Genomic DNA, 27,669 nt, shown 5'->3' with positions numbered 1-27,669 from the left:
GGTTTGGCTTCCTGTCAAGGTATCTTCACCAAACTCAGCACACAAGTTTTCCAAGGTGGAGGCATCAGTTTTCCCTGATGTTTGGACATCAGCTGCCATTTTGAAACAAGATGGTAGACCAAAATGTGACTTTGGTGTGACTTCACCTGATTTTTGGTGCAACAGGTGAAAACTCACAAATTACACAGTTCATTTAAAAATTACATATTTTGATTTTTAAAAGCTCCCAGGCAGTGCTGGGCATGAATAAGGAAAAAATAAATATCACAACCATCATGGGCTCAGTTGTCTACTCAACAGGTGGAATAAATAGTGCTAATAGTTCACCTTTGCTTGTAAATATGGTAGCAGTGACATTCAATTTTTTAAAATTTATTACAATTGTTGGTGGGGTTTATTCTACACCGGGGTGGATACCTTTTAAAGCTTGAAGGCCATATTTTCTCATGGTGAAACTTCTGAGGGCCACCTGCTATGGTAGGCATTAAGACAGAGACAATGAGGTGCTAGAACTTACCCTGAACTTTGTTCTTTTATAATGGCAATGCGCCTACCTGAGAGGTGCCAGAACTGAGTTCCAGTGAGTTCTGGCAGAAAAAAGGGCACATTTCATGCAGGCAAAAGCCCCTGACGAGGGTAAGGTGTGGGGCTGGTGAAAGATGAAGTTGGGGTTTGGGGAATGGAAAGAATTAGATGGAGTCACATTCAACTCCTGAGTCTGAGGTTCCCCATGCCTGTTCTACATCCTAATAGTCAGACTGAGAAATCTGCCTCCCTCATACTCCACAGCATGGAGTTTTGCCATCTAGCCACAAAAATAGAATCAAAATATTAATGTTGAATGAGTTTTTATCTATATCTGACTGTTTGTCTATAACAGAAGTCTGTGTGTCTGCCCACCTATCTCTGCCTTCCTATCCACTACAACCTGAAACTTCATTACAACCAATCCCCTTGGCTTTCACAGCGGCAAGACTGAAGCTTGGTTTTAATTTAATTGGGCAATGAGCTTCATGAGGTTAAATAGACCTTTTGATATCAGATCTGAGCAGAAGGCTTTTGATCTGTAAATCACAGAAGGCCTCAGCTTATGTTTGTAGTTAATTGCACTAATGTGAAAGGAGCCCCTGCCTATTGAAATTTGCCTTGCGAGATTATGAGATCAAGGAGATCCACATCAGATTTCAAACCTGCTTCTTTTCTCAGATGGTGAAGGGCTGTGATTCTCTTCAAGATGCTGTAACTCAAACAGTTGTGTTTATGATGCAAAAGCAAAGAAAGGTTCCGGGAACAACGGAATCTCTACAAATTCTCTACAAACTCTACAAGTTTCAACCGTTACATTCATTATGCAAAAGTAAAGGTTTACACACACACACACACACACACACACACACACACACACACACCTTTCCCATGGACCATAGGGAGGAGGGTAAACAACAATAACAACAGTAGTAATAATAATAATGGAAGTCCCTGATAATCTGAATGGGGTCTAGAATATTAGCTGGAACAGCAATGCTTATAGTGAGCTAGGCTTCTGGGAGGCTGTTTTTCCAGTCATGCATCTCTGGTTCTCCAACACTGCATGCAGAGTATCAAGATAAGCGATTTATTGAGCTACAGATGTAAAGTGGTCCCATCTTCATCACTGATGCTGTTGTACTCTATTCACTTTTTCCACACACCACACAAAAACATTTCTATTTCTTTTCCAGGCTTTGAAAATTAGAGATCCTTCATCCTAAGCATTTCCCCCTTTCACCCAGCAGCAATTTCAATGCCAGAAGGCTTAACTTATCTCTCGAGTTCAGTAAGCTGACGCTAAACCCATCATAAGATACAACAGAGACGTGCAGAATTTTGTGTGTGTGCTAGGCTAAAAATAAAAAGCTGCCTTTGAGGTTATTTTGTTTCTCCCCCCACTAGTGGATAGTGGGGAGGGAGGAGACAAGAAGGAATGCTGTTTCCAGCAACAAACATTTTGCAATTCTTAAATTCCGTGCTGGGGAAGGAAAGAAAAAAACCAGAAAAGGAGCAAAAGGAAGAAAGAAAGTGAACAACAGGGCAAAGGTGGTGTTGGTGGTAGAGAGGCAGGGGAGAAAAGAAAAGGTAAACTCAGAAGAAGCGCATGTTTTGTTGCTTTGATTCTATATCAGGATGCAAGGTACAAATAGCTTTAAAAATTTTGTTTGATGGGTGCATACTGGCAGTGATTTGAGACTGAAGTTTGACAAGTGTCCCAAATCTCCACTGGCACAAGAAAAGAGTTGTTCACACACTGTGTGGGAATGCCCTCACCCCCAACCCCAGGATGGGCACAAAATGCGCGCAGGATAGCTCAGAGCAAGAGACTCTTAAGCTCAAGGTCTTGGGTTCAAGCCCTGTGTTGGGCAAAAGATTCCTGCATTGCAGGGTGTTGGACTAGATGACCCTCGTGGTCCCTTCCAACTCAACAATACTAAGCCCGGAAGGGAGGCACAAGTTTCCAAGAAAGGGCAAGAAATGAGTAGGAGTGGGCAAACCTGTCCATTTCACTTCCTCCTTTCCTCAATCTTCCTCGGAATTTCCATTATCAGTCTGCAACCTTTTGTTTTTAAAGTCCTCATGAAAAGTTGCCAGTATTTTAGTGCTGATTTGTTCTAATATCCATACTCTTTTATGCAATTTTGTGTAATATCCCCCATTTTTGCCAAGCAATGATCCCTAATATGATGTGTCGTTTTGTGCCCCCCCCCCATTAATTTATGCATTTCCCTGCGTGTTGCTTGGTGGAAGGACGATGTTGCAAAAATGTGAATTTTGAAGGATAGCTGTGCTTTGGTTCGTGCATTGTTTTGGAAAGTGTGAATTAAATATCTTAGTTTTTAAATGTGGAATGAATTGAAATTTCCTCCCATCCCCAAAGCAAGCAGAGTCAGGCATTTTTCGGACAGCAGTGGAGGAACATCTGAGGATGTCCACCCATCCTGGCAAAGCACATCTTTAGTTCATGACCTGCTCCCCCTACCTGGGAAAATGTTTATGTGGGAGCAGTGCCTGTATCTGGGAAGCTGCCCAAGGTTTGAATTATGCACCTTGCCCTGCAGGGTGATGCTGTGTGGCTTTGTGGGAAATTTACAATTCTGAGCAGTTTTCTAGAGCCAACCTCTGCTGCCAGATAAGCCCGTGGTAGCTTCTTACATTACAAGAATGATGGGTACTGATATTGGTTCTGACTCCATGTGTTGAACCGCAGTTCTGTAGGCTGTAGGTTCCCCACAGGCTCTGCGCAGATCCCCTTCTCGAAATGTGGAAGCTGATTCCAGAAACAGTATGTCAGGTGAGTCCTGAAGTGGCCTGGGGAAGCATGCTATTTCTGGGACATACTATTTCTAGGTTGCAATGTCCTCCGGCTATGTTATCCCTTACCTTGAAAGGTGAGGGCTGGTCTGGCCTGAAGACCGCATGCTATTTCTGGGACATGCTCTATGTGAGATGTCCTCAGGCTGTGTACGTACGGCCTTGCCTAGCACCTAGTATAGAACTGGTAATTCTATTGACTCTAGCATTCCTGAGGACTTTGAAGTATGTACAGGAAGACTTAGGTGCATTGGGAGGACTTCCTAAGGAACAGAAAACCATGGAATGGAGTATCCTTGAAGACAGAATGACTGGCTGGCTGAAAACTTGGAACAGGAAAACTCCATACAGTAACCTTTTGTTGCATGCCCCATCTTCACGTTCCATCAAAGCAATTTCATACCACTTCAACAGCTATAACTTCCCCCAAATAATCCTGGGGACTGTAATTTGTTAAGGGTGCTGAGTTGTCAGGAGACACCCCCTCCCCACAACCATTCCCTGCACAGACGTACAATTTTCAGAGTTCCCTGGCAGAGAAGAAGCATTGTTAATCCACTCTGAGAATTGTAGCTCTGTCATGATAACAGGGATGTCTCTTAACAACTCACAACACCCTTAACGAATTCCATGCCCTAGGATCCTTTGAGGGGAGACATGGCAATTCAAAGTGGCATGAATCTGCTTTAAACGTATAGTGAAGATGGGGCCTGAGAGTGCATTGCAGTAGCTAGATCTCACTTAATTTGGTGTGGTATTTTACAGTGACGCTTTCCAAAATGAAATTTATTAGTCCTATTTATGGCAGGATGTAAAACCAAGGGAACCCCCCCCCACACACACACACCTTCCTAGCAAAGATGGCAAGACCTTTAAATTGCCTTTACGACCTTGTAGTGAAAAGGGTCATGACTCCTGATATTAATATTCCAGTTAGTCCAGTGTTGCACAACAGCATCGAACCTGGGCATCCGGCCAACATTGCATTAGTTAAAGACACCATTTAATGAAGCAAAGTTTGCATCCTTAAAGCAATTTATGAAATTGCTTCACATGTTTTAATTTTAGGTTTCGATTCCACACCACTTCCTAAACATTTATTCTAAAAGATGGTTCTGTGTAATTATCAGTTTTGTATTATTTTTTTTACTCCAAGTCTAATACATCCAGTAGCTACTTGCATATAACAAATCTTCCAAACTCATGCTGTGAGGAAGAAATGAAGCAGTAGCATAAATTACGCCGTGTGCGCGAATCTTAATTAAAGCACTTGAACAGGAATGCACAGCCCTATTTCATTGGCACGCTGGCAGAACTAAGGGCCAAGCAAAAGTTAAGATGGTAGGCCTGGTTGTAGGAATCCAGGTCTTTGCATCTAAAAATCACAGAGGAAGGCTGATTTGGATATAAATAGGCAGGGGTGCCAACTTCAATAAAATATGGGGGGGGGCAGGTAAGCCCTGGCTCACATAATTGATCACATGACATTGTGCATGCCACATGGCAATGCCCATCAACTTTGGGGAGTCCCAGTCCCCTCAAATATTTTATTGGGAGGGGGGCCAAGGGACCTTGGCCCCTAGGAGTTGGCTCCTATGTAGATAGGGGTGGGGTACTGGATCCCTCCATTAGCCACTCCCCCTCTCCCAAGATACACATCTGTAGTGAGGGGGGGAGGAGAGAAGCAGTGGGACATTGTTATGCGCTCTTGAGAGTTTATCTGCACCATGCATTTAAAGCACATTCAATGCACATCTGATTCACAGTCCTGTCCCCCCTGCAAACATTCTCCAATTTTACTTATAGTTTCCAGCCCCAAACTCTGCTAATGTTAGGGGAGTTCACTTATCACTATTAGGCAACCCTCTTCCATGCATTTCTATCCTCCACCCTCAAAACCATGCCTTTCCTCTGCACTCAGCCTTCAGGCTCTACTGCTACTGTACGTCTCCAGGGAAGGAAGCCTAACACACTCCAGGGGACTGGCATTTGTGGAGATGCATAGAGGATCCAGCACAGTACAAGAGAGACTACAGAAACACTCTAAAATAATTCAGCAGAAGTCAGCTTCCTCAGCAAGGAAGTGCAAAGAACGGGGGAAGAGCCTCGCTCCCCCACCCTCAGTCAAGTCCAGCTGAGCAATTAGCCTCTCCTATCCATGACTTCAAGAACAGTAGAAGCAGCTGGGAAGGGAGAAGAGGAATTCAGGGGTTTAAAAAATAGTAATTTTATAAGTTGTGTGCCTTTGTTTCTCAAATGGATCCTTTTACATGGTTTTTTTATGTACTGTGGAATTTTATGCATTGTTACTTGTAGTTATATTTATTGATCATAGTTTAGTAAAAAAAATTTGTTAATTGTTAAGAGTGAATTATTCTTTAGTTAGTATTTGCCGACATTCTGAGAGTTAATTTTGCTGTATACTATTATAGTCCAATAGATAATTGAATATTACTTTATTTATGTCGTTCCACTTTAAAGTTTCATTTTATTGTGACCTTTTTGTATTGGACCAGGTTATTATAAGATGTATTGTCTTTGTTGTGTATTTTGTTGCTGCAAACCACCTTGTGTATCGCAGTACAGAAAGGCAGTACATAAATTAAAAGTGAAATGAAACCTTTGGTTTGCTCCTCACACCCAGAAAGTATGAGCCAGTGGCAGTCTGAGGAATGCCGCTCTAATGATCCAGAAAACAAATGTTGTATGACTTCACAGTCAATAGGCTTACCTTTCTATGTAGCACAAAATGTGCCGAGAAGCAAGTAAGAAAATAGAAGATTGGGTGGAAGACAGGGACTGGGGCTTTCTCACCTCCTGAGACGGGAGGTTGATTTTGCTTTTTACATTGCTATACAGTGGTACCTCAGGTTACATACGCTTCAGGTTACAGACTCCGCTAACCCAGAAATAGTACCTCGGGTTAAGAACTTTGCTTCAGGATGAGAACAGGAATCGCGCGGCGGCGGGAGACCCCATTAGCTAAAGTGATGCTTCAGGTTAAGAACAGTTTCAGGTTAAGAACGAACCTCCGGAACGAATTAAGTACGTAGCCAGAGGTACCACTGTACATTTAAAGCCCTCAAGGTCTGAATCCACACAGGCCAAAACTTCCTGAGTGCTACTGGCAAAGCAGAATATATGCCAGGTTAGATCAAATAAACCAGAAACACCATGGACACGAATTCAGTCTTGCAATGCTATGTATCTACCTAAATTGCTATTTTAAACTCACCTCCCCCCCCCCCCGGCGCAAGGTAGAAAATATGATTTCCAAAATGCACTCAACAGTTGCTCTTAACCAACTGCTGTAAATTTTATTTCTTCAGTGCTTCCCTCCCATTATGCTATCATCCTGGTTTTGGCTACCAACCGTACATTTCTCACGGCTGCTGTAATGAAAACAGTAATTTCAAGAAATGCCCAACTGTGAAAGAGCCGAGGACAGGTTGAAAAGAAACTCAGCTGGAATACACAGGCTTTTTTAGCAGGCATTTCCCCTTAGTAACTGCTGTCAATATAAAATGCCAGACTCTGAGCAACTGCTTTGCTGAAAAACACTTTAGTGCAAGTAGCTGACGTGGTTTCGTGGTGGTTCATATTGTCAATTAAAAACCTGTGCTCAAATAAGGATGCATCCAATGTCCTGAAACACAATCCTTTGTTGAACATTTTATAAGAAGATGACCCAAGAACTGGTTGACCTCTGTTATTTATTAAGAAGTATTTATAAACTATCTTTTAACTCAAGGACCTTCCAGAAGTCCTTTTCATTGTGCATTCATGATTATTTTTGCTCATGGTGGTATTCGAAGCCGTTTGACGCAATCTGGCTTTCAATAATACCATTTGCGCTTGTAAAAGGTTTGGGCAAGGACATACTGCTGCTTAGTTTCCAATTGACGCATGTCCCTGAGCTTCTTGCTAAAAACCCTGTACCTTTTCATGTTACAAAATGTTCTGGGTTATTGTTGTTGTTCCGCGCGGACACTGAGGTCCAGCTCAAAGGGCCTTCTGGTGGTTCCCTCACTGCAAAAAGTGAAGTTATAGGGAACCAGGCAGAGGGCCTTCTCAGTAGTTGTGCCTGCCCTGTGGAATGCTGCATAAAATAGCACTGATCTAGGAAAACAGCACTGATGATAATGATGATGAGGATTCTTCATGCTGCTTTTGTCCAGATGGCAATAATGTGATAACTTTAGGGAAACATCCCATTTAATAAAGTTGAGTGATGTTTGGATAGTCCAGTAAAAATCCACCACTAATGCACTATTTTGTCAATCACATGTTGCAGATTAAGCCAACAAAAAGGAGTCCTAAATGAGTTTAAAATATAGCTTTCCTCCAAATATCTGGGAGGCCATTGGATACTGTGGACCTTCTTTGAGAAAGGGGTTTCTGGGGGCATGTCAAAAAGGTATTGGAGAGCTGCTAGATCCATCCAATTTCCTAAACTTACTTCCAAAGTGAAATGGAAACTTTGCCAGTCCTGGAGATGCCATGGTTATTTCCCCTTCCACTGGATCCAATGGGAGGAGATAATTTTTAAAAGAAAGAAAGAAAAGGAATTGGTGAGGGACGCAAAGGTAAAAAGCCACCTTTACTTTCTGCTTTAGCCAGAACAAGCCTGGTGGAGCTTTGGGAGTAGCAGTCCCTCCACCACAGGCTTTCCCTATACCCAGCCAACAGAGAATTGCTTTGTAAAACAGACTAGAACAATAGCTAGCAGTACAATCCTATAATATCTACTTGAAAGTCAGTCTTACTTAAGTAAGTGAGACTGCTCAATGCGTATTTTGCAGAGTTTTAGGCAACAGTCTAAGATAGTTTTATTCACCCAGGCTTTTAGACTGCAGCCCTATGTTACAGCTTAAAGTTGCTACCTAAAACTCAACAAAGTAGGCACCTGGGTACAGTTGGCCCAAGACGTTTGGTGCCTGAGGGCTAGGCATGTAAGAAGGCATCGTTTTCCATTCCACTCTGCATTTGTTGCATGCAGCACTATTCCATTCCGCTGCAGTTCATGTTTTGCTACAAAAAACAGCAATACGTTGCTGTCAACTGTGGCAAAATTACATAATCCACGCAATTAATTACGTAAATCACATTTTCATTGTGTTAGTCCACCCATTCATTCCAATGCAAAGGAAACACAATGCATAAGGAGTGGAAGACATAATCAATTACATATTGTTTGCAGACTGAAGGCAACAACAATGGGGAATACCAATTGTATTCATGGGATTGATTTTTTTTTTTTTATCCTGGAAACAGGACAAATAAGCACTGGCAATTTCCACTCCATTTCTGTTTCATTCTGAATTCTCAGATATCCCTGCCTAAGGCAGACAAGAGGTTCCATCCCATTCCATATTTAGCAAAATGGCCTGGCAGTTCAATCTTACTTCAGCATTGCCAATAGGACAATAGTCATCTGCTGCATCTGAAATTTCCTCTTCTACAACCTACACCATACAGCTACTAAAGGTGCAGAAACACTGCCATCTTTTGTGCCTGACCAGCCTAATTATAATCGTTTCAGGCAAGAGGAACCACCAAGGATTAGATCTTCAATCCATAACCATATGAGAAAGTTATCCAAAGGGAGGAAAACAGACTGTGAGAGACACCACAGTCTCTTAAGAAGAAAGTTAACTACAGTGAAAGTTGGTGCGCGCTGGGGACTGGTAGGGCAGAAAGCAGAAAGGCCAGAAGGAAGGGGAGCTAGAACAAATGGCCGGAGAAGCTAGAGACTATGATAGGGAGAACCAACAACTAACTCTGGTTTTCCATCTTCCCTGCTGAATTCTAAAATGGTGAAATAGACTAAGGAAGATGCTGACAACCAGTGCCATTCTGTAGACTGGTTGTTAAAAGGAGGTAGGCAGGGAGGTTGGCTGGCTGGCTAGGGGCAAACTAAGTTGGCAGGGCAAACTTGGCCTAATGAATCAGTCTCTACTATACAGGGGTATTTTACTGGATATGTCTCTCTGTTGGTAGACGTGAGTGTCATTGCTTTCCTACTCCCATCATGGGCTTCCCAGAATAATCCTTCTGACCACTGTGTGAAACAGGATGGTGGAACAGACTGATGCTTCACTTGATCCAGCAACACTGTTGACATTTACTTATGGAGTATTTTATGTGTGGGAGCATTAGAAGATTTGATTATATTCCAACTATACTTTGGAGCATCACGAGAGGCTCCTGCTGTATGAACCCAGTATCAGAGGAAGAAGCCAACCAACCAAGTGCCTGCAATTCTGGGGAAAGGAGGGGTGTGGCCCTCCGGATGTTGTTGGGACTACAGCTCCCATCATTCCTGGTAAGCACCCAGGGATGGTTACCCACGCTGTGATGGCTAGATGTGAGGCAAAAGACAAAATGAAATGTGACAAGTGTGATAGTGTAGCTGCACACTGCAGTAGAAAGTAAAGAAGGAAAATAGGAACCATCATTTTCTGTTGCATATTCATGCACGTAGATATTGTGGTCTTAAAACTAAATGCCTTTTGTTTACTGGGACTAATGAAGTATAACAAAGCTGAATTCTGGCGCATAACAGCTTAATTATGTCTCAGGGGTTATCATTTTGAGTAGCTTCAGGAGTTTGTGTGTGTGCTGTCAGAAATTCACATGCACAGAACACATTCAGTGGAAGCGCTTCAAGGGACGTAAACGGAAATTTTGGTGAAGCAGGTGGAGATAGTTGAGTGCAGGTGGTTTTTTTAGGGGAAGAAATATAAGCCAAAGTAACACACACACACACAAAATGCACTAGGAATTTTGCTATGGAGACTCTGAAACCTCTGCCCAGGGGTTGGTTAAATTGCCTTATTCTCATAGAAAAAGCTAAGAGTCTCTGGCTGTGGTTGGCTCAGCTGTTTATATCTGCAAAGAGGGCTCAGGATTCTAATGTGGCCTCCACACAACGCACCATGTCTGGGATCTACATTGAGGGTAGAGATGGTGTGTCTCCAGCACATGACAAAAGCTGCATAACCAAGATGCACACCTTTGTCAGCAGGGAATTCCACAAGTCAGTGGCTGCCACAGAGAAAGATCTCTCTCCTAGGCCAACATTCCTCACACATCTGTGGGCGGAAGAACTACCAAGAGGGCTTCCAGCAGTGGCACATCCAAGTGGAATCCCAGACATGATGGTTAGGAGTCAGCATGCATGGGCAGCTCAAGCTCTCTTCCCCTGCTTGCCACATGCCCAAAGGTTGTGAGAATATGCCTTAAGTCATCTTCAGGAGAATGCTATAAATTTACCTAGTAGCTTTAAAAGAAGGAAGGTGGCCAGTTTTGAACAGGAACCATATGGGAAATCCACAGGAGGTACTGAAATTTATCTACACCTCTCTTCTGGAGTCAATGTACAATATCTGTCATGAACTGGCTGGGCAAAGAAGAGTGGTGGGAGGCACCCGCCAGGGAACCCCCAGAAGAACGCTCAGAGCCAGGGGATTGGTGGGGGAACACTGAGAAGAGGTCAGAGGCAGAAGATTGGGAGGAGCTTCTGGATGCAACATGGTTTAGTGAGCAGGAAGAGCCTGTGACAGGGAGCAGTTCAGGCTGAAGCAGAGGAGGAGGGTCAAGGGACTGCAAAAGAATTCCAGGAGTCTTCCTCTCCTGCTGTGACAAACTCCCCTCACCCTGGTCTCTGAGAACTTGCAGAGTAATAAGAGCAGAACAGAGGCCAGAGGTGTGCAGGTGCAGTTTGAGATTGCTTAGGAAACATCTGGGAGAGGAGGAAACTTAGAGAGGGCAGAAAGCAGAGACCTTCAGTCATGGCAATAGCTCCATAGGAAGTGTTGATGAGACCACTAGGCTGAGTTGTATGTTCGTTTCTTTGAGTAAACAGTGCACTGACCACATAGATCTGCTTCCTTTATTGATGCCCTGCATCTGACTCCAGCCCTGATAATAGCACAACAGAACACTGAAGCCTGGAATAAGTTACAAGCTTCTTTTCAATCCATGCTTTCTCACTTTCTGACACAGTATGCTAGTTCATTATCACAAGGCTCACCAAAAGGTACTAACCCTTCTACCAACAAGATCGCTGCTATATAAACCCGACACAGAGGCTTCGAAGATTTGTGACACCTTTGGAGCAGTTAAATCAAACTTGTAAATTGCAATGATGAGCTTGAAGCCAGCGTTATGATTTCCCTGTCGCTCTTCCAGTGACATGATTGCCTCATTGCCATGATGGATTGACTGGGTCCTCTTCCCGCAATGCATTTGTATAAATCTATTCCCCCTCCCCCTCTGAGTCTTTTCTGACCCAGAAAGATTATCACAGAGCAAGCAAGGGCGAAGGAAACTCCAGCCTTTGTTAGAGATTGTCACTGTTTTCTAAAAATACTCTAGTAAGAGCCAGTGTCTCATTTCAGAGACAATAAAACAGCACTCCTTCCTCAGGTAACATCCTGCCTGGTTTGAGACTTTAAACAACAGCCGAGTTAATATAGTAAGGCAGAAAACACACAGCTGTGCAGGAAACCTTAAGCTACCAAGATCTAGAAAATAATTATGTTGTGTGTTTTTAAATGGTGCTCTGGCATGAGCAGGTGCAGAGTCATCTTGGAAGGAGGGAGGGCCAAAGGTTTGGTCACTGTGATGCAGGTCACACCCACATTTAAAGCACACGACTTTCCCCAAAGAACCCTGGAACATGTAGTTGACCTCTCACATAGCTACAATTCTCAGCACCTTTTAAAAAACAAACTGATGCAACCTCAGCCTAACCAATCTCATAGACCCCTCTGGAGGATAAAATGCGAAGAGATAGCTCCATATATGCTGAGCTGAGCTCATCAGAGAAAGGGTGGGATGCAAACATGACAGTTTATAAGGCCCCCAGTGGGCTACCACATGAATCTGTCTTGAGCCTTAAGATGAGCATCACAGGCCTCACTCTCTGGCTCATCATTAGCAAATATTCAATTGGTAAATATGAGGAACATGGATGCCTTGGTGGTGGTACCACATTTGTGGAACTTTCTCCTCAGGAAGATGTGACAAGCCGAAAGGGTATATATACATATGTATAGACATATATACATATACATATACACATACATATACATATACATATATATAGTCATCTCAGGTCCATCTTCTTGGCTCATCCCATCTCATTGGCACAAACCAATCCACAAAAATCAAATGTACGTTAAGGAATCTTACGTGATAAAGTGGGACAGTGTTGCTCTCAGCTAAGGAGAAATTCAAGGCATCTTGCTGTCCGGATTCAAGCCGTACATTTATAGAAGAGGTCAACATGGATGGGCTTATGGGATAGTTGGGGCTGCCACTGTTCTTGCCCTTTTTCCTTGACCTGCGACCCGTATCCCGCTTGTTGTCCTTCTGAGTCAATGGCTCTTCCTGGATCACCAATATTTTGTCATCACTCAGGTATCGCAGAAGTGAATTCTCAGAGTCTGTTATGGGGTGAAGGAGAAAAAACAAGGAAGAACAAGCTAAAGAAGGTAGCAAGCTTCGGTTCAATGCTGATGGAAACTTTTGTGACCAGGAATGGGGTGGGGATACATAAAGAGAAGCCCCAAGCAGCTTCTTTCTTGATGCCTTTAACGTGACATTTTCAGGGGAACCCACAAGCCACAATGGTTCGCACAACTGCATGTCATTTTTAGACCTGAATGTTTTTTTAAGATGCACAAACACACACACAAAGAGGAAACGAAACACAGCTATTCTATCAGCTCTTCCCAGTCTATTGATCCAAAGAGCCTTCTTTCCCAGAAACAAAAACAATCCTTTTAAAATTACTGTTCTTTGGCACAACAAACCACAGCTCTGTATGGCATGATAACTACAAAATGCACATTCCTTTTGTCCTTTTCCCTGGGGAAATAAACGGAGACATTGTCTCTTTGTTCTTGCATTTATTACACGGGTCCTCCGAAACCACGTCCAAAAAGTCTACAAAGCAGAATCACTGCATAGTTTGAACAGAAGTGAAATTCTGAGGTCAATTTAGAGCAGGAGCAGATAATCTGTGGCCCTCCAGATGTTGCTAACAGCGGGCCCCATCAGTTCCCAGCAGCATGGTCAATGATCAGGGATGATGGCAGTTCTAGTCCAACAATGTCTGGTGTGTCACAGGTTTCCCAACCCTGATTTAGAGGCTCTTGCTTGGGTGAAATGTCTAAGGACCTTTGAAGGAAGCAAATGAGCTAGATTAGCAAAGGTCATATATATAAACCCGTAACCATGTGCATACCCCTAAACTGTCCCAGAAAAACCAGGGCATCCCATTTTTTTCTGTAAGTGCACAGTGGCCATTCTGGGCACTGTGATCTCGTGCAATTTTGCACTGCGGTCTTGCCCCTATAAATCTTGCACTTTTTCAGAGCTGTGATCTCTTGCAAGTCGTGTGACTCACATGGGAGTGTGGCCCCGGAAGATGGCAACCCAGTTTTTCGTTGTAACATGTTAGAGGGTATGCATGTGTGCTTATGTGTGTATACACAAACCCCAGAATAATGTTTTTTGTAGTTGTAACAGAATTTCCTGCTCTTTACCAGCATGGCCCATGGTGGGTTTCGGCACTGTAACATTCAGAATCAAGAACGGTTTAAACAAATAACAGTCACAGCAATAGGTTGGGTCCTGAAAATCCACATTTCAAGTGCTTGCACTTGTGCATACACTCACCTCGGCTACCCCTCTTGAACATATTTGGCTCTTTTGATTCTCCTATCCAGCTGTATTCTGTAGGCATAGAAACTGGCCTCAGATCACCTGGGGGAAAAGTGCAAAGGGAAGCCAATCAACATTCTGGAATTCATTAAAAGAAGAATTAGTTAGCACTAGAAAGGCACCGTGCATGTGGAGTTGGCAGGAAAATCTTAGCAATTTGACGCAGTTGACGGTACCTGGTTCTAGTCTCTGGAATGTAATGGAATTGTAAAATAGCAAGTAGCCAGTGGTTCGCCTGTTCGCTCCCCTATTCAGAAGGCAAGGCCTGCAGGGAAAAATAAGTTCTCGCTTCCTCTGTAGGACAAATATGGTGAATCTGTGGCCTTCCAAGTGGTGTTGCACTCCATCTCCCATCAGCCCCAGTCAGCACAGCCAGTGTTCAGAAATAGCAGCAGTGGTAGTTCAACAACAACTGGAGGGCCGCAGGTTCTCTATTCTTGCTTTAGAATGAGAATATGGCCCAATCTTCAATATCATTTAAAGCAGTATTGCACTACTTTAAAACAGGATGCTTTAACAGTCAATCTTTCTCAGGGAACTCTGGGAATTGGTGCGTTCTGAAGGGAACAAGGGTGTCTCCTAACAAGTCTTGGTACCCTTAACTAACTACAGCTCCCTGGATTCTTGGGGAGGGCACGACTGTTTAAAGGGGCATATCCTATATTATCTCTGTTTTGCTTGTTCCTGCGTTCCTTAAAGCAACATGTAGAGCAAAATAGTGCTTGTCAGGGGTGATAAAAGCTGACTTTTGGCTGAATCTCAATTCAGTTTCATTCACGTCATGTGTTATTATTTTAATTTTTGAACTAAAAAACCCCTGTTGTTGTTGTTGTTACTATTATTATTATTATTATTACTATTATTATTATTATTATTTGTCCTCCTTTAATTTCAAGAAGAAAGCCCAAGGCAGCTCACAGAAAAATAAAAACCAAAGGCAGAAAAAACGATAAAACAAATTATAAAAATACAGTAACCTGCAATTAAAATGCGTAGTAAAATGACTACATTAAAACACCCATAGTTAAAATAAATAATAAATAACCACAACAGTTAAAACAGCAATCAAAACATGGTATTCAAGCAAGGAGATTGATGGAATGCCAATATCCAGTGGGGACTCCTGTATTTAATCAAGCGGAGCATTCCACAATTTTGGTGGTAACAGTGGAAAAGCCCACCCTTGTATTACCATGAGCTGATAACCATCAAGCTCTGTTGCAAAACTAACCAGGTTCCATTTCTCGAACTTAATGCTGTTACTGGGCAGTGGAGGGATAGACAGTCTTTTGGGTAACCTGGTCCAGAGTTATTGAGAACTCTGTAAGTAAGCGACAGGATATCGTTCAGCCTCCAGATTAGCTGCAACGGAAGCCTCACATTACAATAGTCTAACAACGAGGTCACCAATGCACGTTTCACAGTGGCCAATTATACTTGTCCTATTCTGTCCTATGCCTAACCATTGGGTTAAGAAACAGGCCAACCGTTCTCTGAAGAATCATGGACTCTCCTCCATTGTGATGCTGGATGCTGTAGAATGATCTCCAAGACTATATCTAAGTTGATTTGAAACATAGATCTAAAACCAATGTTTTATTCATACAAATTTTTCAAGTGTGCCCTGTCATCACACTGGCTGTGTATTTCAACAATTTTAATTCTCAACTGAGAAAGCAAAGGGAAGCTGGAGAAGTGGCAGCATTAAGGGAGAAGCAGTTCTGTAAAACTGGCTATGTGGGATCATATTTCTGACATTGTCAGTGCACATTATCATCAACACATAAAAACCACCCTCCAGTTCATGAGTCAACTCTCATCTGAAACACACAGCCGACTTTTACACACACACACACACACACACACACACACACACCACCTTAGCAAATGTCAGTCTGGCTCTGGTTTTGTGGCTTGTTCGCTTGAGACACTCGGGTTATTTTCTGAAACATTAGACATTGACCAATCTTCCAGCTCCCAAAATAAACCCAGAGCTGGAGAAAAAAAAATACTGAACAAAATCAAGAATTTCTTTTCTCTTTTCTTCCACTCCAATAGCTCATTTCCTCAATTTTGCACGCTCTCTCTCTCTCTCTCCCTCTCTCTCTCTCTCCCTCTCTCTCTCTCTCTCTGTGTGTGTGTATAAGGAGAAAGCAACACACACATACACACCAACAAGGATTCAATGCGCAGCTACACAGATGGATAAATGAAGCTTGCTGTTTACTGATTTGTGACACATATTCACCGATTCTTCCGCCTGCTAAATGAGATGCCATTAATTCAGAATGTCATTACATGCTTTGAAGAGGCCAGGTTGCACCCCACTCCCCGATTACAATCTTGCAGAATATGATGAAAGCAATTAGGTTTTTATTTATCTTGTTGCCTTATTACTATGAACTTTGCAATAATCAGTTATATATTAGAACAGAGAGGCGGCGGCAGCCGGAGGGGGGGGAGATGGGGGAAGCACAAGACTCAGAAGCATACCATCTGCATTCCAGAATCTTCATATCACTAAATGTACAATGTGGTTTGTGTACTTGGAGCTAGACCATAGCTCAATAGTTGAATGCAGAAGGTCTTAGCTTCAGCCTTCAGCATCTTCAAGGGCCAGGGAAAGACTCCTGGTTGAAACCCTGGCAAGCCCACTGCCAATCTGTGCAGACCATACTCAGTTAGATGGACCAATGCTCTGACTCAATATAGGACAGCTTTTTATGGTCCTACCTACCTGCATATAGCTGTGCTTCATTTGTTCCAAAAGATCAACATATCAGCTTTCCCTTTTCAAATACCAAACCCTCTCCCACCTGCTTCCTGCAAACATTTTAAAGAGAAATGTGTATGCCCTTCATACCGTATATGTTAAAAATCCCCGTTATCTTAGCAGATAATCTTTGTTCCTGAACTGTGGTATCACATGCCCAGAACTATTGTTTACAAGGCACACGCAAAATTTTCACAAGAGCAGAATTTTCAGAATTGTTATTTGATGTGTTCAACCTGGTGATAGTGACAGATGAGTGCTCCCTGGCTCGTAATAGATTCAGGTTTTCTGAGCTTTCTAAGAGGTGTCTAGGGAAAAGTTTGAGTCATTCTAAATAGGTTTTTTTCCTCAGAACCCTAAAACACAAAGCAAATATGGGGAGTTCAACCAAATTTCCTTGCTACTTAAGCAAACCTACTCTTGTAGGTGAGGAGAAAACCTATGCTCAAGAGCAGGACTGGGAAACTCTGGCGCATGTGCTAAATGTGGCCCCTGGTCTTCTCTTTCTGGCCCTTGGGACTCTCCCAAAGCTAAGCCTCCTTCTCAGGCCACACCCCTCACTGGTCTTACTTCACATTATCCAGTTCTTTTGCCTGATGGGAATGTATCCTTGAACTGTAATGATGCCTCTTGCTTGGATGGAGAAATGCAAGTGTAGAAACGTCTTGTTGTGCATGGCTGGACCATAGCCTACTAGAATCACATCTGCTGCCCCGCCCACTACTACACACCCATTGAGCCCACCTTATCACTGGTTCCCCACACCCCTTTGCAAAGGCAACTTTGCTTGAGAGAAGGACGAGAAGTGCTGGAGAGATCTACCAGCAACTATTAGCCACAAATAGCTAAATAGGACTTCCAGGTTCAGAAGCAGTATGTCATGGAATACTAATTGTCGGCAGTGACACACCAGGGCAGAGGGCTGTTGCCTTCCTGGGGAAGTGTCCTAGCTCAGCTTTGCACGCAGATGGTCCCAGGTTCAATCCCTGGCATCTCCAGGTAGGGCTGAGAGAGATGCTGCCAGTCAGTGTAGACAGTACTAAGTTAGATGAACCAGAGGTCTGACACAACATGAGACAACTTCTTATGTTCCTGCCTTCTTATGTTCTTGCTAGAAGAACATGGGAGACAGGGATGGATCAGTTTATTTATGGTCGATCCACATTTTGCCTGTGTTCACTCATAATTCAGTCCTGCCTTGTTTACATCCCAATCAACGGATTAGTTCTGGAGGTGCAGATCAGGTCAGTTTGCACTGGGGTGCATAGAAACTGAAGTGACCAGCCATCCCTAGGAAGAAGTAGGATGATGTACAGGATGGACCTTTAGCTCTTTGGAGTGCACTTATGAAGATGGATGCATAAATCAACTGAAAGAGAGAGACTAGGGTTGATGTCCAATGTAAATCATACTCTCTGGAATCAATGGGCATAACCTGTTCATTCATTCCTTTGGGTCTATTCTGAGCTGAGCTTAGTTGGACACAACCCCAAACATGCACCTGCTCATTAGCAACTTTCTCCACTAGCTCTAAAAAAGGAACCCCTGACCATTAGGTCCAGTCGTGACCGAGTCTGGGGTTGCAGCGCTCATCTCACTTTACTGGCCAAGGGAGCCGGCGTACAGCTTCTGGGTCATGTGCCCAGCATGACTAAGCTGCTTCTAGCGAACCAGAGCAGCACACGGAAATGCCATTTACCTTCCCGCCGGAGCGGTTCCTATTTATCTACTTGCACTTTGACGTGCTTTCGAACTGCTAGGTTGGCAGGAGCTGGGACCGAGCAACGGGCGCTCACCCCGTCGCAGGGATTCAAACCGCCGACCTTCTGATCGGCAAGTCCTAGGCTCTGTGGTTTAACCCACAGCGCCGCCAATGCAATTTGTCTATACCTGAAATAGCCTCCCACTTGATCTATACTTTTGCTAGCACTTTTGTTACTGAATTAAAAAATCAAGTTGGGAGGGGAGCGGGGAGGATTGGATCATGGATCTGCCAAAATAAACAAATGAAATAGAAATATCAGTTCAAAGAATGACATCATCTGCAATAGGCTGTTTCCTACAAAGCAATATTTCATCAATTACATACTTCCTTTTCCTTTCTTCTCCAACCACCTTTGCTTTGTTATTGTCTCAAGTTACCCCATCTGCATCCCAGGAGACTGCAGGTTGTTTACAGCAACCTCTCTCTCTCTCTCAATCACTCTCTCTCCTGCTCTGAGCTACCTGTCTGCAAAGCACCTTTGTATGGCACAATATTTTAGAATGACAGGAGAGAAACTCTTAATTTGGCATAACATAAAACACAGCTCTGCACCTTTCTCCCTTGTGGGCCTAGGTCACCCCATGTTCCCATAGCCCAACAGCTATGCCTAAAGTGTTCAAGATGGGCGTAAAAACACTCAGGGTCAAGGGTTAAAATTGGGACTGAACAAACAGACACTTTGTTTGCAGCTTTGGGGCGAATCCATCTCATTTCAGGGATGTAGCAATTTTCAAAAATGGGGCTGTAAAGCTCACCTTTGTTCTTCTAGGCTCTTCCTAGGCTTATGGCTGCTTTGTTTATTTCCTCAAAATACCTCCGATGATGCTACAGCTTGACATTGTTTCACTCTGAGTGGCATTGTGGGGCAAAAAATATGGTAGCTTCTGTAAATTTTGCCCCAACCCTGAAATCTGAAAATGGGAGGCAGTTTTTCTCTGCTCCAAAATTTGGGCAAAATTTGTTGGTATTATTATTATTATTATTATTATTATTATTATTATTATTATTATTATTATTATGGAAAGGGTCCTACTACTGCTAATTATAATTATATCCCACCTTTCCTTCAAGGACCCCAAGGAGACATATGTGGTACTCCCTTTCTCAATTTTATCCTCACACCAACCGTCCAGTGAGCCTGAGATATAATAACTGCATCAAGGACATGCAGTGAGCTTCTTGGTTGAGTAGGGATTTGAACCCTGGTTTCCAACAACCTAGTCCCTCATTCTAACCATTACACTACACTGGTTCCCACTTGAGAAGTTATGGACCCAGCACTGGGGAAACCCAGCCAGATGGACAGGGGAGGAGGAGGAGGAGGAGGAGGAGGTGAGAACTGGACCATAAAGAAGGCTGATCGCCAAAGAATTGATGCTTTTGAATTATGCTGCTGGAGTTCTTGAGAGTCCCATGGACTGCAAGAAAATCAAACCTATCCATTCTGAATGAAATCAGCCCTGAGTGCTCACTGGAAGGACAGATCGTGAAGCTGAGGCTCCAATACTTTGGCCACCTCCTGAGAAGAGAAGACTCCCTGGAGAAGACACTGATGCTGGGAAAGATGGAGGGCACAAGGAGAAGGGGACGACAGAGGGTGAGATGGTTGGGCAGTGTTCTCGAAGCTACCAACATGAGTTTGACCAAACTGTTGGAGGCAGTGGAAGACAGGAGTGCCTGGCGTGCTCTGGTCCACAGGGTCACGAAGAGTCGGACATGACTAAATGACTAAACAACAACAAAATTGTTCAAAATGGGAATGGCTCCATCTGAGAGAGATTTTCTGCAAGCATTGGCTTTTCCACCTTCCTTGCCTAACCCTCCAGCCTCTTTGGGAGCCTTTTCCAGACCATGACTTTGAGATCAGCAAAAGCAGCTGGGAAGAAAGGAGTTCAGGGATATTTCTGAAAATTAATTTTATAAGTTGTGTGTCCTTGTTTCTTAATTTGATCCTTTCACATTGTTTTGTATGCTTTGTGGTATTTTATGCATTGTGATTTGCTGTTATATTTACTGATTGTAGATTAGTAATTCTTTATTGTAATTGATAAGTGTAAACTGTTTAATTATTATTTGCTGATGTTTAATTTTACTGTTTACTATTGGATTCTAATGGATTATTGAATATTGGTTTATTTGATATTAGTTGTTTATTTTAAACTTATTGTGACTTTTATATTGGATCAGATTGTTACTATTAATGTATTATTATTATTATTATTATTATTATTATTATTATTATTATTATTATTATTATTGTTGGAAGCCATCGAGTGGCTGGGGCAACCCAGCCAAATGTGCAGGGAATAATGATGATGATGATGATGATGGTGATAATAATAATAATAATAATAATAATAATAATAATAATAATAATAAAATTTCTATACTGCCCTTCATCCAGGACCAGAGGTGGTTTACAATATAAAAACACAAAAAAATGCACATCATAGTAACAAACAAACCACCCCCACCCTGCATTTAAAATGCTATAAATTGTTTAATTAGCCAATGGCCTGAGAGAAGATGAATGTTTTTGCCTGGTGCTTAAAGATATGGTATCCAAACCAATGTGAAATTGACTGTCATGACCCTTCCTCCTTGGCCTTCAGACCCTAGAGATGTCCACTCTCCAAATCTTCCCTGCCAGTAGGTCACAGCTCCTATTTCCCAAGGTCTATGTGAAGATTTCATCCTGACCTAATTCCCTGCTGAAACTTATTCACTTACACAACATCCTATTGCCATTAGAACATCCATGAACACTCTATGCTGTTATGGAAGCTCAAGCAATGACTGCATGTTGTTTACCAAAAGTTTTCGGGCATGCAGGTGCCTATGAAACATTATTAAAACGATGTGGTTGGGCTGCAGCAGAAACACATTGCATTAATGTTATAGGTGAAATGACCCTGCAATTTTTAAGAAAGCAGCTTTTATCCGCTAATATATTTTCCTTCAAAGAGATGCCGCAGACCAAATGTGAAGATCAGAAGAAAATCCAAACGCTACTGGAACCCAGCTCTAGTATAATGTAGCTGGTGTCTTAGCTAGAAGTCATTGTTCACTCAGACTTTATGAAAGCAAGCCAAATCCACCTTACTGGCTCACTTTCTTTTTTTTTAAAGGCAAAGCCATTCCATCTTCGCTTTGATCCTACTATTAAGGCAAAATGCCAACGAGATTTTTGTGGCTCAGGGAAAAAGCCGAGAATGAAGATGGTAGTTGTATTAAGTCCTACTTAAGTTCTGCTCTCCAGTGTCAATCGAATAACACACCTCAGCCAAGTGCTGATTTGTACACAATAAGGAGAGAAAATCACCCACATGTAATAAAACTCCTTTACGGATTCATATTTCCCTCCAGTTAGGATTCCCAGCAGCCAGACTCTTAATTCCTTATCTTTTACACCTCCTCAGCTGTTCCAAACCCAACTCTGTGCTTCAAGGGCTCCTCCTAAGTTGTGGCCGTGACCCTGGAATACAGCAGCAACCAGAGCATTGGATCTGCAAGCACTTCCCCCAAATGTTTTGTATATTGCATTGTATTGCATTGTTTTTGTATGTTTGCATTGTTGTATGTTATTTTCAACAATAAACACATTTCCCTAACATATGCAGTTTTATGTACATTTTTTGCTTGGAGAATTGCATGACAAAATTAGGAAAAAGTGTGACTGTATTTTGATCTGCATATTGTTTTGGGAAGAGCAAATTAGGTAGGTTCTCATTAAAATGCAAACTGAATCAAATTTCTCCCTAATACCTAGGTATGTGATAACTTCTATGTGTTTCCACATATGCACAAAACCTCCTCCTTTCCATCTTAAGATGGTAGGAGCTTTTCATGTTGTCAGCGATATCCTTCCTCTCAACAATCCTCTTTCTGTTTGTTTTGTTGTTGTTGTTTGTTTCATTAAGCCTTCAGCCTTCAGAAGCGTTCTGGAGAATTCAACAATTTGGTCACCACTTTTTGATGTAGTTAATCAGTCCTAAGAAAAGTATTGCACTTGCTGTTGTTACTATTCTCTAACAGAGCAACGTGGTTCTCGATGGGTAACTATGAGAATGCATTGCAGCTAAGGATGGGGCAGAAAATCAGTTCAGGTTGCATATAAAGGTGGGCCAAGTTCATCTGCACTTTCAGAAAGAATGTGTGAACTGAAGCACAACCATCTTTCAAGATTCACAATGAATGTGAACAAAAATGCACATATTAGTGAAAATAAGATACAAAAATTCACATCAGTAGGCAAAACTGAATACAAAATGTGCATACTAGGATAAATTTGCACAAAAATTCTGATGCATTTTCATGAGGACTTTTTAATATCTTCTTTAAAATCACAAACTGATGTGGAAATGTGAAGAGCTGAACTTAAGATTGGAAAAAATGAGTAACAGAACTGAGGAACGAACTAACAGATTCCCCATCCCTTGTTTTGCTAACCAACATGAGATTTTGTGTCACTTTGAAAAGTATTACATTTGTTGCGACTTAAACTGATGCCATGGCCTCTTCCCCTCCACCCCAAGAGCTTATAAATCAATCAATTTGTTCATCTTTAGGGTTGCATAGTACTCCACGCAGTTCCTCTGTGTTTTGCAGAAGCTTTGAAGGAGCCATGGAAAGATATGTTTGCACGCTAAAAGGAATCAAGAAAACATAAGTCGATAGTCCACAAGATTTTTATGAATGCATCCATCTCACTAAAATGTATCAAATGCATCAAATCTCAAAACTCAATCTTCATACTTATGATGCCTATGGAGCTATCTATTTAATGTGTTAGACCAGGGAGATTGCCGGGGGGCAAGGGGAAGCCTTAAAACAGCTACCAGAATCCGTGCTATAAATTCTAGAAATGACTGTCATGTCTAATCCTTTTGGGAGCAACCAACATTTTGGAAATTCTCATTTCAAAGGATGCAGAGAAAAGACAGTTCAAATTTCAAAGAACTGTTTTTCAAAAGTAAGAAAGAAGAAGCTATTCTACACTATGTGACAGATATCCACTCTTCACTGCAATCTCTGCATCCAGCTTCCTGGCTAATATGTCTTCTTTCCCAGCAGAACCTCTCATGGTGTTGCTTTAGAGGACTTTCATTTCCTTTGCACCTGACTTTTAAAACACCACTTTGGACATGACCTAGTTACAAGTCCTTTTAAACATCTGCCAAAGGAGAAACCACAGATGTTCTACTCAGGGGCATAGAGAGACATATTTCTGTTTCCTTGTCTTCTTTTTTTACTTATTCATCATATTTCAAGCCTGTTGTTCCTGCATGGAGCTCAGGGGAAATGTATGTAAGATTTCCCCTCACTGATACCCTAATGGAGGTAGGCTAGGCTGAGTGAGAGCAACTAGCCCAGGTTCATTCAATATGTTTTATAGCAGAATAGGGATTTGATCCTGGGTGTCCCCATTCCAATATCAACACACTGTACCCTATGCCATGCTGACTAATTGGGAGACTTGATGTTATAGAGCAGTCTTCTCCAACGTGGCACGCTCCAGATGTTTTGGACTACAGTGTCCACCATCCCTGACCATTGGCAATGCTGATGGGAGTTGTAGTCCAACCACATCTGGTGATTGGTAATTCTAAACTAGATGGTGTGACTCAGTATAATGCAGACTTATGGCGGTGCCTTACATTAACTCTGACCATTGGTCCACCTGTTTCAGTATTGTTTACTACACCCATTGGCAGGTGCTGTACAGGATTTCAGACCGCAGCTTTTTTCCACTCCTACGTGGAGATACCAAAATTGAATCTAGGACCTTTTTCATGCAAAGCCATGTGGTCAGACAATGAGCTGCGGACTTGAGCTCAAACTAAGGACTGATTTGATCCCAGCTGAAGTCAGACAGATGCCATTGGGAAACTGATATGCAAGACATGATAGAGATGCCCATTCCCTCCTTACCTCTCAGCAGTATGCTGCATTTAAACACTGAGGCTGCATTTAGCTATCATACCTGACAGGCATTGATAGATGTGCCCCCCTTGAGTTTGAGCTACTTAAACGAATCATTGCAAGGGAGCCACTACAGCACTGGAACAGAAACTGTTCTGTGCACTGTACAAGTTCCAACAGGTCACCTGGTGCGTCAACAAGACATCCATCTCTCAGAATCCGATTTATTGTCATTTCTTTCGACAGCCATGCAAAAAGTAAAGACTGGGAGCAAAAGCTAATGAGTTTCCAGGCCAGCACTTCTTGGCAATCGATTACCAATCAGCTTCAGAACCTGTCCAAGTGAAACAGGGAGAGCAAACCTCTTTGCAATCATATAAGCAATGTTTATTAATGCTTGCACAAGTTGGACACCTGTGTCTGAAAAGGAAACAATGGCTATCCTCTCCCATTCCTCATCCTCTTCTCAAATGGAAGAGATTCCCACAACTGGAATCATGATATTAGTGAAACATCTAAGGGCTCATCACTTGCGCAAAGCTATTGGAGAGCTTAGGATGGTGCCTTATACCAGGCCAGGTTATTTGGCCACCTATTTGGTCATTATCAGTGGTGGCCGGTGACCACTGGGCAGGGAGTCTAACCATGGGTAGCACCAGAGCCAGAGCCAAGCAAAGCTGACTCATTCTGGATTTACCCCCATCCTTCTCCTTGCTGAGTTTTGAAAGGCTGCACTGCGACTGAGGAGGAGGAGGAGGAGAAGGAGGAAGGTGATAGGCAGTGCCATCCTCTGGACTGGACTGGTTGTAGGGGCTGGCTGAGGACAGGCTGTGGTTGGTGGGGCAGTGACCCATTTGCCCTAATGGACAAACCTTCTCTGGGCAGTATTGCCCAGTAACCAGATGTCATGGCTGTGTGCTGAAACCCAGATTTGGGGTGTGGGTCACCCTTAGGAAACCACCATTTTCCATCATGACCATTCAGAATAAGGCCACAGTTTCCCAGGTGAACTTAGGCTGTGGAGTGGCCTACCATTGTATGAAATAACAACAAGAAAACAAAAGGAAAGTGTACCATGTGTGGGTGTCTTTTCTCTTCGTCGCACCCCCGTCGCTCTCCCTCTTTCATATTCAGAGCTTACTGGGTGGCCCTCGCCTTCGATTAACGTGTAATACTTCCCACTTTCGTGCTCCAAAAAGTAGCTGGGAGACTCAGAACCCTTCATCCCAGACTTTCCACCGCCATACTTGCTGACATCATCACAAGACACCATTCCAAGATCATCTCTGTAGGGGAAGAAATGAGCAAAACAGCAAATCGGAGGAGCATCAGTAATGAAAAGCTGCAGAGAGATAACCTATGCTTTCCCATCCAGTACAAAGAATAAGCATGCCATATATTGCTGCACTATTATTATAGATCGTATCCTGCTCTGCCCCAGAAAGCACATGTGGGGCTCTCATTGGTCTCCTATTTAGTCCTAAAATAATCAACAAAGAGGGGTGCAAAGTCAATGACTGGTGCTTGAAAATACAAGTCTGATCATTTCTACTTAGGGGAAGCAATGACTTTTCTGTGCAAGTGCTTTTGAGACATCCAGTGGTGGGTAGGGAGTCCTGTGGGTTAGCTGCTCCAGGCTGCGGTTGGCTTGATGCTGTATTTTGGATTTTGCTTAAAAAATAAGGGCTGGGATTGAGAGGGCAGGGGCAGTGCTTGCAGACCCCTGAAAGCATTGGAAGTATATTTATTTATTTATTTATTCATTTACTTACTTACTTACTTACTTACTTAGGATTTCTGTAAAGATTTTTAGGAGCACAGAAAGCTGCCTTTAACTGAGCCATCTAGTTCAGTGTTGTGTACAACACCGCAGTTCGTAGAACATGAGACTCTTAATCTCAGGCTGGTGGCTTCAAGCCCCACGTTAGGTGAAAGACTCCTGCATTGCAGGGGGTTAGATTCAATGAGCCTTGCGGTCCCTTCTAACTCTACAATTCTATGATTCTATGAAATAATAATAATAATAATAATAATAATAATAATAAATTTTATTTATATCCCGCCCTCCCCAGCCGAAGCCGGGCTCAGGGCGGCTAACAACACTAAAACAGTACAACATTATAAATACATTCTAAAAATTAATTAAAATACAAATTGATGGCAACCATAGACTAAAGCTTTGTAGAGATTGCCAAAGGAGGGAGTCAGGCTGCACCCTGACCAAAGGCCTGGTGGAACAGCTCTGTCTTACAGGCCCTGCGAAAAGATGTCAAGTCCTGCAGGGCCCTTGTCTCTTGCGACAGGGCGTTCCACCAGGTTGGAGCCGCAGCCGAAAAAGCTCTGGCTCTAGTTGAGGCCAGCCTAACCTCTCTGTGGCCTGGGACCTTCAAGATGTTTTTATTTGAAGACCGTAAGTTCCTCTGTGGGGCATACCAGGAGAGGCGGTCCCGTAGGTACGAGGGTCCTAGGCCGTATAGGGCTTTGAAGGTTAAAACCAGCACCTTAAACCTGATCCTGTACTCCACCGGGAGCCAGTGCAGCTGGTATAGCACCGGGTGAATGTGATCTCGCATCGAGGACCCCGTAAGGAGTCTCGCTGCGGCATTCTGCACCCGCTGGAGTTTCTGGGTCAGTCTCAAGGGCAGCCCCACGTAGAGCGAGTTACAATAATCCAGTCTGGAGGTGACCGTCGCGTGGATCACAGTGGCTAGGTCAGGGCGAGGGAGGTAAGGAGCCAACTGCTTAGCCTGGCGGAGATGAAAAAATGCCGCCTTTGTTATAGCTGCAGGTTTCCAGGTTTCCATGCAGGATCATTCCTCAGCACTACAGAGATTGAACCTGGGATGCTCAGTGCTAAAGCATCTGCTCTGCATACCAAGCTACAGCCCTTCCCTCGTTTTAAGGGTTTCCCCTTTTAAATTTGCATGCACACAGGATGGTCCTGGTCTAACACTCAAACCATTAAGCCACACTATCCCTTCACATGATAGCAAGCCTTCTCTGTCCTAAGACAGATTGGATGATACACTTATCTGTTCTCTCCTTACATGTATCAGGGAGTGGGAAGGCCCCTTCACTTGCCTCCCATCAAGCACACTGTCTTATGGCCAATGCTAGTAGACTCGTACAT

At 43.0% G+C, this 27,669-nt stretch overlaps 1 protein-coding gene across 2 annotated transcripts in view; it reads right to left on the bottom strand.

Moving 5' to 3' along the window:
* LOC114589252 (connector enhancer of kinase suppressor of ras 2-like) overlaps positions 1 to 27,669 on the bottom strand; it is a 219,538-nt gene that overhangs the window by 87,755 nt on the left and 104,114 nt on the right. For both annotated transcript variants that reach the window (XM_028715480.2, XM_028715481.2), the window contains exons 11-13: positions 25,614 to 25,825; positions 14,035 to 14,121; positions 12,544 to 12,797 (exon numbers count right to left, since the gene is read on the bottom strand). In XM_028715480.2, the coding sequence (XP_028571313.2) occupies positions 12,544 to 12,797; positions 14,035 to 14,121; positions 25,614 to 25,825 (553 nt within the window). The remainder of the gene's footprint in view (positions 1 to 12,543; positions 12,798 to 14,034; positions 14,122 to 25,613; positions 25,826 to 27,669) is intronic.

Source organism: Podarcis muralis, chromosome Z (genome assembly GCF_964188315.1).
Source record: "Podarcis muralis chromosome Z, rPodMur119.hap1.1, whole genome shotgun sequence".
Classification (NCBI taxonomy): domain Eukaryota; kingdom Metazoa; phylum Chordata; class Lepidosauria; order Squamata; family Lacertidae; genus Podarcis; species Podarcis muralis.
This window is presented reverse-complemented; position numbering and strand designations above follow the sequence as displayed.